At 38.2% G+C, this 21,948-nt stretch overlaps 1 protein-coding gene across 1 annotated transcript; it reads right to left on the bottom strand.

Annotated features, from left to right (window-relative positions):
- Positions 1-3,126: 3,126 nt before the first annotated feature.
- Positions 3,127-16,342, bottom strand: INPP5K (inositol polyphosphate-5-phosphatase K; the record flags this gene model as incomplete). Its single annotated transcript, XM_082008689.1, has 11 exons — positions 15,886-16,342; positions 15,091-15,199; positions 12,049-12,165; positions 11,546-11,718; positions 9,907-10,018; positions 9,231-9,340; positions 6,696-6,888; positions 6,322-6,459; positions 5,705-5,788; positions 4,323-4,427; positions 3,127-3,225 (listed from the first exon to the last, which is right to left on the bottom strand). Exons 1-11 carry the CDS (start codon positions 16,005-16,007, stop codon positions 3,127-3,129), a joined length of 1,362 nt encoding a protein of 453 aa, XP_081864815.1. The 5' UTR covers positions 16,008-16,342.
- Positions 16,343-21,948: the final 5,606 nt, after the last annotated feature.

Here is a 21,948-nt window from a genome sequence, read left to right as displayed (position 1 = left end):
TAGAAAATTTGTATTAAAACATGCAAAATTTAAAAGACGAAGTATAATTTAGCAGATCTTTCACAAAGACAAAAAAAGACATCTCAAATCACACTGTGAAAAAGTGAAATTAGAAGAACATGGTTTTAAAAATGAAGAAAGCAATTTAAGTGGCTTGAGCATTTTTACAAGGAAAATGTCAACACCTCCTTGATGGGGGACAGAATGGACAGAAAAGCCAAAACAGAAGTCCATTTAACACTGGATTCATTTCAATAGGAAAAAAAAAATCAGTTTGCTTTGTCCAGAAGAAAAATAGTACTTGTCCTTGCCATTCTTTTGCATTCCAAAGCCCTAGTGCAGATGTTATTACTGACATATTTCCATTCTAAAACACTGTTGTATCTGTGCATTAAACATGACGAAAGGTTCTTGGAGAAAGGCTACCGTGCACGAATTAGTCCTCCACGCCTGAACCAATGTGTTCATTCTCAAAATAATAGAAGCCATGTAGAACACTTCACTGCCAGGATTTATTTTAGTGGTACATGAAAGGAAAACACATGAGTATAAAAACATTTCCAGTGATTATAACATCCAATTAAAGCTGCTTTAAGAAAGATAAATTTCATCAGAAATTGCATCATTACAGGTCATGGAATAGTTTGAAAAGCTACCATAGGTAACAGTAGTAAACAAAAGTGCTACTGTGTGCATAATACTTAAAGAAGTATACATACTTGTGCAGCATCCTACTAACACACAAGCAGATTCAATCACAGCTGCTGTGGGCATTTTCAGTGAAGTCCTGTGATTCAAAGGATTAGTTTACAAAACGCAGCTTCTATGTCCAGTGATTGAGAGGGTTTATCAGCTCCCATACAACATTAAGGATCTTGAGTTTCTTGCCCATGTAAAGCAGCTGTATGGCTCCCCCTCTGAGCTGCTCATGAATAGCAGATGCACCCTGATTAGAAGAAACTGGATCTTGGTCCACAATAAGTCGCCAGCTGTGGTCTGGAATTCAAAGACCACTGTTCTTTGAGCTCTCCACAATCTCCTTGCATAGAGTACGGTAATACAGTTACACAAGTAAAATCAGAAACAGAGTACAACTCAAGAACTGCAAGCTCTTTGCAATTCGGTAGGGATTTGTCTGATGCCCTAATTGCCATGAGAAGTCACATATCTGAAAGATTCTGTGCAAAACAAATTCTTCTAAGACTGGTACAAAGGTGAAAACTGTTTCTAATATTGTTCCAAAGTGTAATAGGAATGTACAAACTGTAAACCTCAAGGCAGTTTTAATCCATGCAATGAACACAGTGTCCTCTGAACCTGCCATCACTACTTACAACTGGAAACAGTTCCCAACACCAAGCATTAAGCTGAGATACAACTAAACAAAATTTACAGAGGCTAGGTGTTCTTAAATCCCACACTGCAACTATCTAACCAGTTAACCTATGTTATAGCTTCCACAAAGATGCCCGAACCCCAGAAGATTTTATACAGTGGATGATATAAGCAAGTAACTGCAAAACAAATGTCATATCAAGGTGTTATACTTTCTATCTCAAAAGAATCCTGAAAAAAATAAGGCTTTGAGAAAAAGAGCAAAAAGGAATCCATTCAGTTCTGAAGCAATATTCCAGCATAAACACACCAACATCCTTTGCTTTGCTCTTCCATTTGAACCAAATTTTCTTTTTTCCATCCATAACCAACATGACAGTGATTAGTAAGTAACTTGACTTACCATACACAGTAGGTAGCTCGAAGCTGTGTATCTAGAACACAGGAGACTCACAAGTGCTCTGCAAGACAGCACTGCAGTCTGAGATTCTGTGGAATGTTGGTGGCTCTTCCAAACCTTTCTAAGCATCTCCATTTCCTCATCAAGAAACAAAACCATTTCTGAAGCTAACTACCTTTCAGGTTTTTAAAAGTACATGATTTTTCTTATTTCATGACCACCCTCAAGTGCACAAGATGCACTAAGGTCTACACACCTCTAGAAAAACAGACATTTTGCAGACCAATTGCTATAAATTGCAGAGATTTACAATTTTGGTAGCACAGATTATGCCATAGAACAAAGTTGTTCCACTGAAATTCCCCATTTATAATTCCCATCATCTCTGTAGTAAGCGTAGCAATTATGTGGCAAGATTGTATCAGGAAATACTCAAATATGGCTTTAGCTTTCTAAATTCAGTATGACAACAGAAAACAATCAGGGTTAGTACCATGATCATCAGCTCTTTGCCAACAAGTGCTTCATGAACTATGGTCTGCTCACCTATGCTAAAGCATTTCTCAACTTAAGCAATTTCCTTCAGAAATTGTCAGATCTTGGTTAACTCTGAGCCAGGTACTAGTATAAAAGTGAGTTTATTTTACTTTTTTAAATCAGAGGGAGAAACACAATAGGCAACTTGCTAAATTGTTTTATAAAAGAAGAATTAAAAAAAAAAATCAGGCAAAGTGTGTTTTGCTAAACGCATCTCAATCTGGAAAATTAGAAATGGGAAATCCTACAAACAGTTATTAGTAAGGCATGAAGAAAAGGGATCTACTACCAAAGGCGAATTTACACACTCCAAAGATTTTGTTTTCATGTGACTTGTTGCCACATGTGTTTCCCAAAAGGTAATTAGCTTACATTTGAAAGTCAAATAAAATTTTAAAACAAGCTAACTAGCTGTATCTAATAAATAAATTTTTAAATAATTTCATTCAAACTCAAAATTTGGAAATCAATGATTAAGTGTTTACAGCATAGTAAATATTGTATTGTAAATAAAATATCCTCTAAGGAGCAAGCCTAAAAATCTATTACAGATTGTAACTTATTTAGGTTAAAACACTGTATTAGAAATGTCTATCACCTTAAAACATACAGTATTCATTAAGTGCTATTTTTACAGTTCTCATCCAGTGCAAGAGAGTTACTCTCCCCATAACAATAAAAATATCTGTTTCCACAATAAATTATCTTCTATGAGCTTACAAAGTTTCTGAACAATCCTACCTGTCTTACTTGCACTGTCTTACTCCATCTTCTAAGAGTAAAAGCTTATAATCACTAAGACATAAAGAATCATCTGACTCCTGAATTGGGACCACTAAATGCCCTTTCTGCCTTCAGAACTCTGTGTGCGATTCCAGATTGTCAGGTTTCTGCATCCAACTGTTCTCTTCCTGTGTCACATCCTTTTCTATTAATGTTCTGTTAGGCTGAATCTAGAAGACAGACAATAGTTAAAAAACAAATTAACACATTTCAGAAACACTATGTTGCTCTGTACTGTCAATACACCATTATATAAACATGTCTTACCTGCTAGAAACTGAGAAATTTAAAAGTGATGCATCTGTACAGCAATTATGAAATTTAAAAAAAATTTAGTAAAAACCTCACTAAACTGATTTCAAAACATTAAGTGTCATGCAAAAAGAAAGGTATACGGTGGGTTGTATCCACATACAACTGACAACCATCCTGCAGAGCTTGTGGTAGATATTAAACTCAGACAACTGAAGCACTGGACTCTGCAACGTTTCTCACCAATATAGAAAGAAAAGTATGAACAGTATCACTGAGATATACCAGCCAGCCCAGCAACTTTCATTACTGTATCCCCTAAGGTAACGGAGTTTCAGAGTCTTCTAAAACCCCTTCATCCAACGACAACGCAGAACTTTGACTTCAACCATTCTATGACACATTCACACAGCCACGACAGCATGGAAAATTATACACAAAATGATTTTGGAAAAAAAGTGCTTGTGTAGAAGAAGCAATGCTTGGTCACTTCATCTAGTCTATGCAGGTTAATTTAAGTCATCCTTTCAGAAATTAAACAAAGAAGCCTGTTAAACAAATCACTTGAGTTCCAGTTGTCCTCTCTTTCCCAAATTCAAGTGACTAAATATACAGGAAACACTTCTGTGCAAATCTATCTACCACAGAATGAAGCACAAAGAGCTCACTCACAACCTGTCAGAACCTTGGCAGCATTTAAGTTGAGTTGAGTTCTCATCTTTACCGAAACTAGGGACCTAACTGACAGAGCCTGAAGTTCCAAAATGAAAGCAGAGACAGAGAAATTTGTCTTATTTCATTACAACAACGTGTTGCAAAAATAGCTACTCAGAGTCTTGCAGCATATCAGCAATTTTTTTACAGGATGTTAGCCAGAACATATCCTTTTTGCAATTACTTCTGCTGCCACCTCCCCCAGGATTAATACAGCTGCACACACCTATGTTCAGATGCATGTGAAAGCAAAAGAAACAAAAATCTCATCAACGTCAATCAAAGCTTCCAAATATATTACCTGAAAAGGTTGGCTGATACCAACTATTGACTGCAAATTATTGCTGTAATAACAAAGCAAAAATTCTCCTCCCATATCGGGTATTTCTGCAGCACTCATGTAAACCTGTCAATAAGAATAATAATAAGCAATGGGCAATTTCCATTGAGAAAAAAGCTTACAAAAAAGAAGTCTCTGCCATTCAGGACACCATAAAAATCAGTATTTACTATTTATAAGCAAGTTTTTAAACATAAGCTGAAAAGGATGAGGACAGACATAACTCATGAAACCATCTGAAAACTAAATCAGGGAAGAAAAGAGAATATCCTTCACGATGTTAGGAAGGTGACGGTTCAGCAAGAAGTGAGAAGAAACTCAGCTGTTGTAAGGGAAGGGGCAAGGCCACACAAGCAGCAAGGAGGGAGATGAACTGCCTCCCGGTGGGAGTAAGCTGTTATATCGAACAGCAGAGCAAACCCACCACTTCGGTTCTGTACTACCCGAAAGATCCTAAACTGCAGCCCACAGTATCCTGCTAAAACAACGTCCAAAGTGCTTACATTTCTAAACTTAGTGATAAGAAAGCACAATATCAGAGAAATTTTGAGATTCAGAATATTGATACAATACATTTTGGGCTCTTGTTGTAAACTTGACGTTAACTTCATAAAATCTCTAACAAGAAGTAACTGCTCTCCATTGTTGTCTGGAAAATCTCATCCATCCTGGCACTCACTGTGTCTCCAAAATTAAATCTGAATTTGTTTATGCAGATAAATACCTCTGGGAACAGATAATTTGTATTCAAAGTAAGCTTCATTCATTGATTTATTTTAAACCATCACTACGAGAAAGCTATGTAACAGACAGAAGCTTTTAAAGAGGGATCAAAACACGCAATAGCCAAAATGAAGGAAAGTCCGAGAAACCCTAATCTGTAGCTGTATAAGATTATCTGGAACTAACTGTATGAGTAACATTAGGTACTTAGAACTGTAATGAAAATCACACAATAAATATTTAGGATACATTGAGCAACTTTGACAATCAGATGAAAAAATGGCCCGTTACTTATTTCAGTGGCAGAAAGAGACCAAATATAAAATGACAGCAGTTTTTACTACAATGAAAAGTCACTACAGGGATAAATTGCTTTTTTGTCAATTCCCTTAAACAATATGATCACACCTGAGAAGGCATGCTAGACTATCTGAATATTAATATGAATTAAGAAGAGGGACTTTGAACAGTAGCATCACTCCCACTTAGCTTCGACTAGGAAAGAAGACACAGAACCCACAAGGGATATGGAACAAACAAACGTTGAATGCTACTCTGTGGGAAACTTTACAAAGAGATATAATTGAAATATAGAAATGAAAGAAATATAATTGGCTTACTTGTTTACTGTCTTTGTTAGAAGAAATTTCATCATCTTCTACCCAAGCATAAGTAAAATAGTCATTCACATGCCTGAAATCCACCTGCAAAGAAAGATGCAAACCATCAGCCTTCTGAAGGAAACAAAAACCACACCACATTGAAGATTCAAAGTTCTGAGAGACATGTTTACTACTTCGCTGAAGTAATTAAAACACTGCACTTTTAGGATCAAAATATTTTGGGGGCATGCACAAATCTTTAGTTTCCGAGAGGGTGCAACTGCTCTGTTCTCTCACCCTTCCACTGACTTTCTTTTATTTTTGTACTTTCTTTGCTGTACAAATTTTTTGAACTGAAGGCATTAGGGGAGGACAATTCCTTTCCACAGCTTCTGTACCATTTTACTTAAATAAATATTAGCAGAGAATTTAAAAGGTGCAAAAGAGCTTGCATTCTATGCAACTAAGCTGTTGGCATACAGAAACTAACAGCAATCAAGGATACACAACTATTTCAGAGAGTTTTGCACTAGCAAGAATCACAACATCCTATGAGAGGAAGACTATCAACTACCTCCTCCAGTCACATGCACCATCTTTATTAAGAGTAAAGAGCTATGATGTGGTAACATTACCTTGAAGAGTCCAATCCAGTCCCAAGCACTGCTTGGGAATTCAGGCACTGCAGAATAGCTGATTAGAACATCATGTTCTGCACTCCACTCACCCTCAGGATTCAGTGTGACCAAAGGATCTGATAAAAGAGGCTTCAACTAGACAAAAGAACAGAATTTAAATTCAGTCAAGTCTGTCATTCTTTCAGTTATTCTTTTCAGGTTATTCTCTGCCACACCTGCTGTGGGACTCTTAACTGAATGGAAATAACCTGAAAGCAATTTGCTGATCAGGATGAAACACTGGGATTATGACATACAAAGTTTAGAAAATCAGCTTCTGTAAGGCAAGACTTAGTAAAACAAACTTTTTAACAACATAACTGGGACAGCACCTCAAGCCCAAAAGTTCCTGTAACAGGTTTGTGATCGCTGATGCCATAGCTCATGTGACTGATATAGTTATTCAAAGTAACAGAAATTGTCTGTTCTTCTTCAGAGAATTCGCCATCTTTTGATGCATGTTGGCAGAGATTTTTCACTCTCCAAAGAATTCTATCAGTCCATGCTGGCTTTCTTTTCTTCTCACTGCAAAAGTGTAAGATAAAAGTGAAATGAGAAGAAAAAGAGTTACCAAAAGCTAAGAATACTGTGCAAAATCTACTCAAAGTTGAAAGACTGTCAGATACATATTAATAAAAGAAGGCAATCACATCCAAGCTTCATTTTACAGCTCTGTTCAATATGCTTTACAACCAAGGTTTCCTTAATTTGAACTCAATTCCATTTACCACAGATTCATTTCATAGGTTTCTAAGAGAGGAGTAAAATGAAGGGGAGAAGGGCATTTCAATGGGTTATTCAGCTTCACAGGGGAAATGATACTTTCTCCTAAAACACTCCATAAAAACATGCGAGAACATTGAGATAATACAGCAAATGCCCCAAGCGTCAAATGTATAGTTATATTTTGAGAAAAGGGGCACAAAATTAAGGAAGATGTACGAAGACTTTGAATGATGTTTGAAATTATTCAAAGCATTTAAGACCAAGTTTCTTTTAACAACAAAAAATGGAAAAACTTAGATGGCTTATACTAATTACAGGTGACACAGCAATGCTTTATTTAAAGTTCCTCTAACTTGTACTAGCCTACATTTCAAGTTTGCAAGTTATTGCTGTCTCATAACAAAAGGCTTTAAAAATTCCATAATCAAGAAAGTTGTGCCTGCAACTGTGCTATACATCAAACTATAATCATAATTTAGAGTTTCCTTTTATACCATATCAATAACAACAGAAGACATGAGCCTTTCGTGGTTCTCTCTGTAGTGGGAGGAAGACTTAACAGCAACTCTCTGTATGGATGTATCACTTCAAATTGAAATGGAGAAAAGATCATACCCTATGGAAGAGGAATTAGAATGGACTGGATTGAATTATAAAAGTTAATGAGCAGGATGTGTAAGGAAAACTGTCAGTTTAATAACTCTGAATATCAAAATCATCATAAACTGGAAATTCCATTTAGTTCAATATTCAACATACTTTTGTTTTACCCCTTCCCATGCACAAGTCTGACTCACCTTTAATAAGGTGGAAAGATTTTAAACAACTAAGGGCCCATATCCCACTTACTCCAGTAATTATATAAACCGACAGAAATCTTTAAGAGCTACCATATGTCTGCTCTGCTGTGCAAGAAAATACCAGAAGAAGAGCTCAAAGTTAATACACTCACTATTTAACAGAAAACAGTATATTAGATATGTTTCCCATAGATGGGAAACAAAACCTCAACATACACATTGAAAAAGTATCAAAGATAACACAATACTGTGCGCTTCATATAAAGCACACTTTTCAAGAGGGCATGCCTTGTGGTCTACTGATCACCCCTAATCCGACCAAAATATCTCTGCTAGCTTTAATAACAGCAGAATGCACACACTATGTGTAACCATACTTTTTGTTCTTTAAATGAGCCAATACAGACTATTAAGCTATGAATCATTCTTAGAATGTCTAGGTTTGGAGCATTATAAGTATTTTTTCTTAACTCGATTTACTGCTGGTCCCATTATATCTCTTCACACTCAATTAGGGAGCAAAATGTCTTTGGATCCAAATGAATAAACTTCCAATATTAAGTGCAACAGCAGAGTAGATAACACTACAGCTTTCAGACAGGTTCAGAAAATCCCTGAAGAAAATCAGCTGTCATCTGATTTTCAAATATTTCACAAAAATCAAATCAAAAGCTCGGGAAGGAGCTTTGTTTTGATTCTGAAATATTTACAAATCTATGAAATACAGAAAGTTCTCTTCTTACTTAAACCAAAACAGGGACTTCCGCTCTCTGGAAGCAAAGAAAAAGATCAGTACAAAACCCCTGTTTGGACAGGAACTTATCCTTCTGTTGAAACATAAGACTAATACTTAACAACAAACTTTAGTGTCAGAGAAAAACTCCGGAAACTTAAGCTACTCCATTTTCTACTTAAAAAATGTATAAAGATACTTATTTTCAAATACCAGTAGTATCAAATGGAATGCTTAAATGGAGAAGGAAAACAAAAATTGCAATTACTTTTTTTCCTTTTGCTGATTTCTGAGAACCAATGGGCACTTTTAGTATTAAAGAACAAAAAAGAAGTGGCTTAAACAACCACTGGTTTATTCTGTTAATCTAATCTTTCCAAAAAGAAAGCTAGGTTGTTTCACTACTATCATCATTGCAACCAGCAGACTCGGGCTTCTTCAGTGATTTATTCAGATTTGACCACTGAATGAGCCTAACAGAATAGCACAATAGGCCCAGTTAACCAGTACATTCAGGAAATTCAGGTTTGCTTACTACAGTGATACTTAGTGAAGCACCACATTCACTCTAATATTCCATGTCTAAACTCATCTTATTATGCTTTTACCTTGTATCATATACATCCGAATAAAGGTCAAATTTGTAGGTGGGTTTAAACTGCAGAGGACCCTCTATGAATTCCTGAAGAAACGCTTCCTTCTTTTTTGCCATATTTAACTGCCGAAATAAAAAGTAGCTTTTAAAGATTATGTTTAAAAACCAGAGCTTAAAGGGCAATTGAGAAAGGAGCTGAGAAAGCATCTTCCAAGAATTCAACATCTCAGTCAGCACAACATATTTGGAAAGGTAAATTCAGAAGTGCCTCTTTGTTACTGCCAGAACTCTTGACAAAATCTGTTTAAAAATTTTGTAGCAGTTCTACTCAAAAAAAGTTCCACAATAAGTTTCTCTTAAACATAATTCTTGGGAGAAGAAAAAAGGAGGAGAAATTAAGGTGAGGAACAATTCACAAGCCATGAAGTTCAAAGAAAGCTTTAAACACAAGCATTGCAAATGAGTAAGAAACTAAGCAAAGACAGAAAAAGTTTGTAATTAATTGGGGCTTATGACTGAGGAGTGACAGAGCAAACAGCTAGCTCTGTTCTACCTCATGACTACTCTGAATTTGTGTTCTTTAATAGCAGTTAGAAACTCAGGAGATAATGTTAACTACTGTGTTTTGTTTGTATGCATTAAAACCAAAGCAAACAAACAAAACCCCCAAACAGATTAAGACAACATACCTGGTCCTTTTCCCACAACAGATTGTAACGCTTGTTATTTATTGTTTCTCGGACAAAATGTATGCCATAATCTGCTATCCGGAAGTTTAGATCTCCAAACCAGAAGAGAACACTAAATTAAAAAAAAAAAAAAAAGAAGCAGCCAAGGAAGATTTCTAGGAATCCATTAACACAAGGGAAGAATTCAACAGAATACAAGCCATTACACTAATTAGGTGCTCTAATCACTTATATTACTTAATCTAAACAGCTTAAACACAAACATTAAGTAGTTACAGATAAGCTTACACAAGGATAACCTGCTGCTAAACAAAAATTTTAAAAGAATTGAAATAGTAAATTAAGTTCCTTGCGTTCTCACTGCTTGCTCATTACTGCCTGAATATTAACTTATCCCGAGTCTCCTAACGACTTACATCTCTCTTAGACACAGATTTAAAATTACATTTTAACAGTAGGTAAAATAATTCACAAAATGCATGACCTATATACCAGTTGGCTATGTTAATCCACTAACTCAGAGCTGTGGTTTAGTGCCTTGGGAAAGCAGGGATACATATTGGGCATTCTGTCATCATTAGGAAAGCAAGTTGTTATTATAAAGCACTGGAGTGTATTATCAGCAACGTTTTAAACAACAGAAAAGCTGCCTTTTCATGTAAACTAACTTCTCTTTGCAAAATCTCTATTTTCAACGTTTTTTCAGGGGTGGATACCCCAAACTCAATCTTATGGAAACAAAACTTTTATTTTAATGCCATTTGTAATTTCTTCTTAGAGGACGGCAGTAGGTGACTTGGTACCTGCCCATGCACATAATCAAGAAAATGTAACACGTTAGTTTGAAATATCAAACACTTATAGTAAGGTAGGAAAAGTAATGATTTTGAAACTCGTATGTCCTACATTTTAACCTAATTTTAATGAACTCATTAACAACTAAAGTGATATTACATAACTAGGATTTATCTGTCCTGGCAGTTTTATGGGTATTAAAAAAAAACCCTACCAAACTAAAATGTTTTTCTCAACCCTTTTTTAAGTGGTTGTATTAACATCTTTAGACTCTAGCATATGAAAACAATGCAACATACAAATAGTTGCTGCAGAATTAAGGAACAAGAGCTCAATTAGTGGCCCAGATCAGGTTTGTTTTGAGTTTTTCTTTCCTGAGACACCTGAGGGAAGTGCAATTCATTTAGCTACAAAAATCATCAATCAAAGTTTTAAAGGCTAAGAAGCCCTCAGCCAGATACTAAAATTACAACAGGAATAAAAATGGCCCAAAACATCACACAACGCTCAAAAAAGGGAAGAAGATAAACATTTAATAGTGATTGAAAGGATTTTTGATATAAACAGGCTTTAGCTTCTACAGCTCTCTAGCATGTCACATGTGCGGTACATATGCTAACAAATTTAATTTAAAACAAATTTAAGACTGGAAGAGAACAGTCTTGCAAAATAGACCTCCATCTTTCAGGTTATCTTTTCCTCCCAGGATTCAGGGTCAAGGATGAAAAGACATTTAAAATAAAAGCAATGGATGAAAACTCCAAAACCAAAAGTCTTCAGTGCATGAGTTTACCATATAAAAAATAAAAAACAATACAGACAGAATAGGGTCTCAACAACTCACTCATGATCCAAAGTACTTGGAATATTCTCTCCTTCAAACTGCATTTCTAGAATTTTCTCAAAGTCATCCAATCGCTGCTCTGTGTTCTCCATGTGAGCTGGCAAGTGGCAGTTCATGAAACAAATTGTATGGCCATAGAGAGACATGCGAACGGTGACTCCTCCTTTGTTCCCCTGGCATGGAAGGTTAACAACATTCTCTGAAACTAGTCAACACCTGCCAACGTAACTATTAACACCATTGATAAATTTTTACACCTTGCTATTCAGATTTAAATGAATACAATTTCCTCCTACGTAAGTCGTATATCAATTAATAAACTGGTAAAAAAAATGGTCTGTGCTGCGCACTTGCATACAAGGTTCAAACATGTGAGTCTCACTGCTTGTCAGTTTATTCTTTTTTAAGTAAACCATATAGCCTCTCTCCCACCGTGAAACCATATAGAGGAACACACCACCATAAGCATACGTAACCAAGGCAACCAAGTCTCAGATACTTACCCAGTATCCGTACAGGCCTGTGCGTGTGTAGTGGGTATGTATGTCCCGTACGAAAGGAAGGTGGACGTGCTTCACAAAGATCAGAAGTAGTAATCCCTGCATGCGAACAGAGGAGAGCTGGAAGAGATATGAAAGAGGGCATGGTCATTCCCAGGGAGGTATCTGGAACTTCTTTGGAATTCTACTCCATAGGAGCTTTTAGGTGAACAACACCATAGCAGAAGTCATGCAATTCCCTTGCCAAGCCTGGCTTCGATACCGTGACACAGTAAATGCAGACGCATTTCAGTGCTGTAAAGAATACACTCCTACAGCAGACTTGCTTATAAACAAATCTGATGAATCTCTCAACAAATTAACATTAGTTGTAACATTACATTACAAATCTGAAGCTGACCTCAAAACACATGTATTTGCCCAACCATGTTTAAAGACCTTTCTTCTGCCTCACCAGTCTCTTGTTTCTGCCTTTAGCACCCTCTTCATGAAGAACCAAACCCTTTTTTTGTCACTTATCATCTTAATAGTGCACACCTACAAGTCCTCTAACAGGAGCAAGTTCTTCAAACTGAAACATCCTTCAGCATATAACTAATCATTCTAAATGTCATTAAAATGCCTAAAAAGCACAGCAGTTACTCCTAGGCATTTGCAAAAACAATGAGCTGCAAACAGCAGTAATTCTTGCCTACAATGCCTGTAAAAACTGATCTACCAAACACTTCCAAAGCAAAGAAGCTTAGGGAGCACGTAAGACACTGTTTAAACTTTAAGATACTGAGGTTTTTTTGTGGTTAGGTTGATCTTTTGTGTGTGGAAATAGTCTAACAAAGATGTTCTTCATTAAAAATTTATGAACTTTACAATGTTCCTGGCATGAGACACAAAATTCATTGCAAGTGTTTGTTTTAATGATAATGCTTCAATTTAAAATACAGACATTGAAATATATTAATTGTAGTTCAATTTTATGCTGGATGAACTTAGAGAAAGACTACATTAGAACAAAACCTGATATTAAGAATAACACTGACTATACAACTGCTGGAGAAGTACACAAACTCAGCCCAAAATTTAAAACAGAATTCCTCCTTTCTTTGTCTCCACATCTACACAATTAAATTATTTCAGAATATACATTAATGTTTTCTTTGTTCTTGAACCCAACAAAATACTAAGCAGTGTACTGAAATGACGGCTCTCAATTACTAGATGATGCATAAATATTTGTATCTGATCAGACGTTTGGTGTAACCAGTATTCTCTTTTCCATTATTATGTTCATGAGATACCAAGGTCTTTCAGTCCCTCTATTCTTTGCTACATTTCATTCTGCCATGGGCCAGTCCCCAGAACATTTGTCAAGATCCATATGAAAACTCTTCTCTCTATAGGTCTTGAACATCAGAACACAATGGATCCCTTCTCTGCTGGAACCAGCACTAGTCACACCAATATGTAGTGCCAAATCAAGCAAAAACTTTTCACAGAGCGGACGTGATTCTGTTTATGGTGAAAGAATTGACTGACTCCAACCAACTTCACACTCTGAAAATGGACTCTGTTATCGAAGGGACAGAAGGCCCCAAGGGACAACTACCCCTCTACACCCAACCTTGACACAGGTCAGCAGAGAAGGGGTAACTGTTTCTCTCCTCCCCAGCCAACTTCCCAGGTAAGTCCTAGCATAAGCTCTCCTCACTGCCTGTTTTGATTTTGACCTGGCCTGACAGTCCCCTCTTATTGTTAGAGCTAATCAAGTCCTGCTGAAAGCCATTAGGTGGCAGCATCCATTCATTAGTGTGTCCGGAAGTGCCACATTTATAAATTAGAATTCAAAATCAACCATGCATACCACTAGGAATTCTTTTTAACTGTCTGTATACAGGGCCTGAAAATCAGCCCACAACCAGATCTTGAATGTTTATCAGCAATTACTTACACTAGAATGAACAATGTTTTTTTTTCCTTTTTACAATTCCCGATGGGTTTGTTTAATTACAGTTAAAATAACAGCACAACTACTGAGTCTGATTAGCATGCAGATAATACAATCTTCTCAGCAAAATCACCCTGAAATAATGCTTGATTTAGAAAACCAATACAACATTCAAAAGGCTTTTAATATATCTTTATTAGAGAAAGTCAGGATATCCTCCTATGTCTATTGTTTGCATTATTAAAATAGCTAGTACTTTAGCTGATCTTATACCTCCGATATTACCAAAATCATGTTATTTAACCTACCATACAATGTTCTAGGTCTTCAGTCAAAAATAAGGTCCTCAGAGAAATACAAATACCCACTAAAATCCTGTTTTATATATATGCAATTTATTTTCACCTGCAAACAAGCTGGGGAAAAAAAAAGAAAAAGAAACCTTACCGGTCATAACGAAAGTCACTGCCATTGCTTGGGATATTTATAGTGAAAGCAGGTACTTAAGCAGACTACATTAGAAGCATCACAATACAGTTCCCCAATACTGCACAGAGCAAAAAAAAAATTTCTACAAACAAGAGAGAGATAGAAATATTGTGGCCACAAGAAATATGCTGTTGAGTGTAAGTTTACATTGCATTTCATTTTAAATAAATCTTCATTACTCTGTTCCTTGAGAATGTATTCTTCTTATGACAGGAGTATTTTTCTATTCACCACACAGTTCTGCTGCATTTATACAGGCCATTGCCAGTATATCTGAACAACCTCCTGTTGTTTGTCATCTGGGCTGCAAAAGCATCAAAACTGCCCAACTATTCCAAATGAGAAACAAAAAACTGTACATCAATTTTTTACTGCTAAAATTAAGGACATTATTATTAATAGAAAAAAAATAAAATTGCCTTTATCAACAAAGCTGGAAAACACAAGTGTGATGACGATCACTTCTCACATACATGTACCTGTGGAAGTTACTGACATCTGCAAAAACCACCATAAACTTATCTTTTATGGAGAGTTTAAGGAGAAAAAAAATCCGAAAGGAGCTGGGGAAGACATTTTCCTTCACTGCTGTGACAAGAGATGTAAACAATTACCTTGATATATCCCAATGGAGACAACACGGTCATGAAAAAAATGCTCCATGGATCATCAAATGCCAAGTCAGACAGAAAATTTGTGATTCTGGAGTTCACCTCCTGTAAGCTGAATACATCAAGATTACTCACACTGTATCACTTGGTTTTAACAGAATTCATATAACCTTTTCAGAGGATAGACCACAAAATCCTAACAGACCTCTCTCAGCATAAATCAGAAATTTCTTGCTGTTCCGTTTCTCATTTACAAGCAGTTTAACCCATCCACAGGTCTAACACATCTAACACTGAGAAAAGCAAAGTGAAAGGAGCTTATATACACCTCAAGACAGAGTTTAAGACAATGCTAGATTCAAGATATGTTACGACAAACAACCTGTCAGGTCTTTACAATTTCAAGAAAGTTTGGAAACATGATGGCAGATAGTGCCCAATAAAGTTGCACTAATTTCTTCAAAAGATGCTGAATCTTGGATAACTTTCATATCAAAATGAATATGCCTCTACACGCCAACAACACAAAACAGCAGCCAAAAACTTTTTGGGTGTTTAAAAAAAAGATATTCTATATTTTATCACAAAACGACAGCAGAAAGGAGAGAAGATTCTCTTGCTATAAATCATCTCTGTTTAAATCACTAATCCTAGTCTTCACCTTTTGTTAGCAATAATATTAAACCACGTCCTAGGCAGTGATGCACATAGCACAGTCCTCCCAAAACAGACAGTACGCTGTTGAGACTTAGCAGTTTTGCAATAACTTACAAAGCAAGTTCTTTAATATATACTTACCCTATAACATACATATCCATAGTTGGGCCCAGTGAATTGAGCTGGAGTAAACTAGTGACATCAGGAGGTGGAGAAGCTGTGCCTACATTCCAGGTAACTAAGTGTAGTCTACAAGCAAACATACAAACAAAAAAATCACAGAAAACCAATGCTAAAATTGAAACGTGAACAGGTAACCAATCCTAAGAGCATCTAATTTCCCCACAGAATTTCTCTCTATGGAAAACAAAGACTTTCTGTAACTTTTCATCAATCAGAAAGCTACTATCTAGCATTAAAAAAAAAAAAAAGCGCACAATACAAAACCAATCAACTAGAGGGAACAAAACCTGAATTCTTGCCACTTATGCTTCAGCTTTTTCCCCCAGATAAGGAAAGCTTCATCTAGAGTGCGAGACACTTCTTCATGAATTTCATCATCCGAGCTGATGTCCTCTACACAAGCCATAAGCTGGGCTACTCGTTGACGGAGCTGCAAGCGGCCACTGGACCCTGTGCTGCTGAAACTTGCAGAACGGCTGCGGAAGTTGTGCAGGTTTTCCAAATCGTTTAGGGAGAGGGCTGCTGAATCTTGAAATGCACCTTCGTCACTGAAGGATGCCATTTGCTCAAAAGGAAAGAATAACTACACTCTGAAGGACTAGCCCATTAAAATCCTAAGTATAAAAGAAACATATGACTAAGGGTCTTCCAGATCAAGTTTTCACTCATGTGAAATTCAGCATTGCTTCTAATGCCAAAGGACAAATGTAGACAGAGCAATGCTGAAAAAAAACGTAGCATTACCACCACACTCAAAGGGTTGTTACAAAAGCTGCAATCACATCCTACCTCACACAGTGACTTGTTTCTTCACAATAGATTTAATGTGATTAATTCTATAAGCTCAAGATTTAAACGAATTTAATGTTGATTTGAATCAATCATGTGCCTCCATCTGTAGGCTAGTAGAAATATAATCTCCAGCTCCCAAAAATACAAATACACAGCTCTGACCAAAACCAAGCAAACCTATGGCTCCTCTCGAGCACTGTCAGAAACATTCACATGCCATAGGACTTGTCTACTGTTTTTCTATAAGATGGTAAGTTCAACATCAGAGCTTCTAAAAAGGTATTCACTTCACCGTCAGTCTTGTTACACGTCAGACAGACTTAAAAAATAGTAAGTTGTTAATTTTCCATCCACCTTAGGGTCCTATAAGGACTCTACAAACACTGACAGTTAAATAGTGAATCCCACCAATACATCCATTATTAGGGCCGTATTTTTATGCCCCAATCACCTGCCTGCTCAAGGTGGCACACAATGTATGTGGAAGAGCTGGAAAGTGACTTTGCATACCAGACTAATTCAATGATCCATAATTTCTCTCACTGATAGATTCTCCTTGTAAGACTACACTGAAGTCAGACAAAACCTATTCTAAAACAAATTCGGGGGGGGAAGGAGGGGGAAGTATGAATGCTGCAGATCTAATTCTGCTGTCAGAGATGCATCCCTTGGGAACTCTCTCAAGTTACTAAATTTGGAAGACAATTATCTGATTAGATAAAACTGAAATAATATTGAAGTCATCAGTCATTACTGACAGAAATTAAATTCCTCAAAGTGTCCAGTATTCACACTACTGTTAAGAACACAGAAAGACTGCAGTACTAGAATTTACACCGTAAGAAAAAATGCTTGTAAAAATTCCAAGAACGTCCTTAATAATTCAGTTTCATTGTAGCTTATGACTATGTTTGCAGGTAAAAACCTAATAGTGAGGAAAGTACACGCATCTGCAAAGCAAATAACCTACCACATTATGCAATCCCAAAGGTCTGCTGATGCTCCTGACTACTTCACAAGGCCATACAAGTACTGTCCACAGTATGGAGGGGAGACAAGAGCGATACCAATTTTCATTTGATGCCACAAAGCCAGCCTTTACCAAAGGGAGGAGGACACTGCTGAAACTATTCTGGAAGCTTTCAGTACCGCTAGAGTACAGCCTCAAGTAAGCTTTCTGCAAACATGTTCCTAAATACAAGCAAACTAGTGAAGATGTTATTTAGTGTCACTGACTCCTGACACGATTCCAGAGCAGAGAATTTTTTAGGGTCATACTGTTTATAACAGTGCGTTAAGATGGCTTTTAAGATCTTTCTGCAAATGTTAGCGTTCGTTTCCCTGTGTTTTTTTTTAATTTTCCCATTACAGACAACTACTCAACTACCCTTCAAACAGATATCTCTAGTGAACCAAGCCCACAGCGCGTGACATCGCAACTCATCACCACCGAAGGCACGACGTGAAGATGCAATGTAAAAACACCAGGAAAGCAGAAGTCAAAGATTTATTCAAGCTCCTCACGACAAGTGAGGAATTTGAGACACTAGATACGTTAACAGCAAACAGGAGATCTTGCCCTCGTTAAACGTTAAGAAGGTCTCTGGAGTCCTAAGACCCAAACAATACTCAATAAGCCTCCCTGAAACCCGAACTCCTCCCCCGAACCGACGCTTTCAAATCAGAAAAATCAGCTTTTCTTTCCTATTTCAGATAACTACCTAACATCGCCAATTAGTATAACTCCCTGTTAATAAGCAGAAACACAAGTTCCGCTAATTCTGAGCTAATTACGTAACGACTTAGCTACTTTTCTCCCGCACTGGCAAAAGCCGCGCTCGGACCTGCGCCTCACGTCGAGCCGCCCCTCCGCCCCCGACCGCTCACCTCAGCTGCCTCACGGCGCCCTGCTGCGCCGCGCCCGCAGGCTCCATCCCCAGGGTTCCGGTCAGGAAGCGCTGCGGAGGGGACGGCGGAGGCCCCGGCCTCGCCCTGCCCGGCCCGCGGCCTCCTCACTCCCCTCAGCGGCGACGCGCCCGCTGCCGGCAGCGCTCCGCGCCCATTGGCCCGCGAGACGGGGGCGGGACGGCGGCTGCGGAAGGAGGGCGGCGCGCGGAGACGCCGCCAGGCGGGCGGGAGGACCGCGGCGGCGCGCGCAGGCGCCTGGCAGCACCGAGGCCGCCTTCGCAAGCCCGGGGCCGCCTCGCGACACCCCCCCCGGCAGCACCCAAAACAAAGGAGGCGGAGGCGTAAAGCTCTGTCTAGTATTTTATTAGATTTCGTTTCCAATATGCCGGTATTGGAAGATTTAGGAGACAAAAAAAGGCACAAACTCACATTTAAAGAAACGACGAGATAATCTAACCCATTCTACAAAGTGTGTGTTGCCAAAGGAAAGAGCATGATGAACCGATCGGAACGTGTCAGGGAGGCCCAGCAGGGATGAACCCAGAGAGGTGCAGTGTGAGGGGGCAAGCAGCCCCGCCAGCAAACGGGCCTGACCTGGGCTGCGGCGACATACCGGCCTCCAGCCCCCCGAAACCCACCCAGCGTGGATGGGAGAGGGGGTCACGGCCCAGCCATCACCCCAGAACAAAGAGCCCAGCGACAACCACGCTGGGAGCTGGCGGGCTGAGGGGTTCTTGCCAAAGCCGATGAAAGAGAACAGCATGGTAATGCTGCGTGATCTTTGCTACGCTCACTAGCAGGAACCAAGCATCGAGACTGAAAGGTCTTTATGGGATTTGTCTATCCCAAGGCTGAGGGATGCTTTCACTTTGGATTAAACTGGAAGGAAAGAAAGCAAGGAGGGTTGTGGAAGTATTCAGGCTGGAGTTCCTGCATTTTTTTTCCGCAGTTTTTCCACTAATCAGGAAAGCTTTGCATAAAGGCTCTTACTCTGAAATCAGAGGATCAAAAAAAGGATTGCATGGTGGAATGTTACAATCTGCTTCCAGAGCGATCAGCGTCATTGGATAGAAAGCCTCTTGGATAACACAAATTGAAAGAACAAGTGTGCTGTGTGTATTCTCAGGTTGTCCTTAAGTGTAAGAATCCCTCAAAACGTAACCAACAAACATGAACAGAGGTCAGCACATAAATTCTCAGTTAAAAATACTTTAAACTGAAAGAACTGTAAGTGGGGCCTACACTCCTAGAATACTTCTTGAACAGTTATAGATGCCACAAAACATCCTGGTCCCAAATAGCCTGACAGATTAAAATTTAGTTTCTTCACCTATTTTACAATAAATTTGTTTTACTTTTACTTCTGCCTGCTGAGATTGCTAAAAATCCCTCAAACCCCACCCCACAAAACCATCTGAGGTCACTGAGAAGAGCCTGCCAGAGTTACTGGTACAATTCAGAGCTTATTGCACTTAGACATGAGTAAGGCAAAATAAACTAAAAATAAAGGGATAAACTGCCCCCTCCCCAGAAACCAAACGCCATCCTCTCCCTCCAGAGCATCTTCCCTCACACTGGAAACAGCTCAGATCCCAGCACATACTTGCTCAGCATGGCACGGGATCATTTCAGGATCTCCTATTTGCAGGAATGTGAAGGGCTGAAGGAGTCGGATGTATTACAGAACGCCAAGAAGACTCCTGAAAAGTGGCGATACACCCACCCCACGACTGTGTTTGGCATTCAGTATTTTGTGTTAGTGCCGCCAAATACAGAAGTGGAAAATAAAGTGATTACTACTAGGGAAAAAAAAAAAGAAGAAAAATCAAACATTGGGCCTTAGGCATAAGCAAAGAAATTGTTTTGGTTTTTTTCTCATATGTATTTAATAAAGCAGTTTTTCTTTGATACTGTTCTGCTTATTTGATTGTCTAAAGCTGATATCAACATAAAGGATAGTTACAGTAAGTATATGAGTTCATTAAATAACTAGAGCTCTTTACATTAACAGTATCCTTTGTGATTTATAGTAACTGACAGATATCCTAGAAAATAACTGCAGGGTCTTTAGAAGTTGCTTTTTTATAGCATGAAAAGGAGATATTTTAGTCAGTCTTGCAATAGGAAGAATATTATTGCTGAGCAGAACCACCAACCCAGGCACCTGGATGTAATTAGATACTAAGACTTTACTTGTACACCAGCTTTTGCTACATCCCTATTTGTCCAAGGAGAATCACATTATTATTATTAGTCAAAATAATTTTAGCTTGTAAGTTATGGGAAGTCTTAGTAAATAACCAGGAAGTTGCAACATATGTCAAGCAACTTTTCATAATGATTTTGTAAGCCTGACACACACAGCTGAAGGACAACATAGCTACATGGGCCAAAGGGACCACGTACCACTAAATTGAAACTCAACAGTTATGTGCTGAAGGCCCTAGCATAGGGGCACTGAACGGAGCTTCTGTGCAGTCTTTAATTCATGTGTACTAAGACAGAACAAAGTAATGCTGTGCAGAAGCCACGTATCACAATTCATCACAGACCAAGAACTATATCTGGCTACTCCTGATTATGTATTCAGGTTACATGCCATTAAATTTCTTACCCTGGGAGCAAGGGTCAGAGCATAGCATTTTGTGGAATAGCTTTGCACTCTAAGATACTGACAGTTTCCCTCTCCAAATAGACATTCAAAGAATGGTGAAGGGCTGGGCAGGAACAAAGGTGGCAGTTTATCCCACTTGAAAAAAAAAAAAAAAGAAAAAAATCGAAATCACCACATCACAAGACTATTTTAGCTAAAAATGTCACTTGGAAATCAAACAGGGCCACGTGGAAATTGGTCTGAACACAATGAAAAAAAAAAAAAGGAGGGAGAAGTCATAAATACAGCGATCTCTAAGTCACACGACTCCAAGGAGCTACCTCCTTCATATACGTGCTAACATTGGAGTGCTTAGTACCAGACGGTCTATTTGCTCACAATATTAAGGGGCATCTAGAATTAGCTATGGGAGATTTAAAATTGCCTGCCGATTGGATATAGAAAGGCTTGATCCAGAGATGGTCCGTCAGTCAAGAGTGTGGATTCCCCAGGCCTTCCTGATGACTGTTTTGCAAACTGAAATGAAGAGACAACAATAAAACATTTTAGAACCACTTTGGAAGAACAGTGTGTCAAAAGAAGCGTCAAGGTTGAACCTTCAGAAAGCAAATGAGACACACTGTCACCAGTGCAGACAATACACCAATACACAATACACCAGTCCACTGCATCATTACACTTCAGCACTAATCCAGAGCATAATTTCC

This window comes from Phaethon aethereus (assembly GCF_964289735.1).
Source record: "Phaethon aethereus genome assembly, chromosome: 19".
NCBI classification, from domain to species: Eukaryota; Metazoa; Chordata; class Aves; order Phaethontiformes; family Phaethontidae; genus Phaethon; species Phaethon aethereus.
This window is presented reverse-complemented; position numbering and strand designations above follow the sequence as displayed.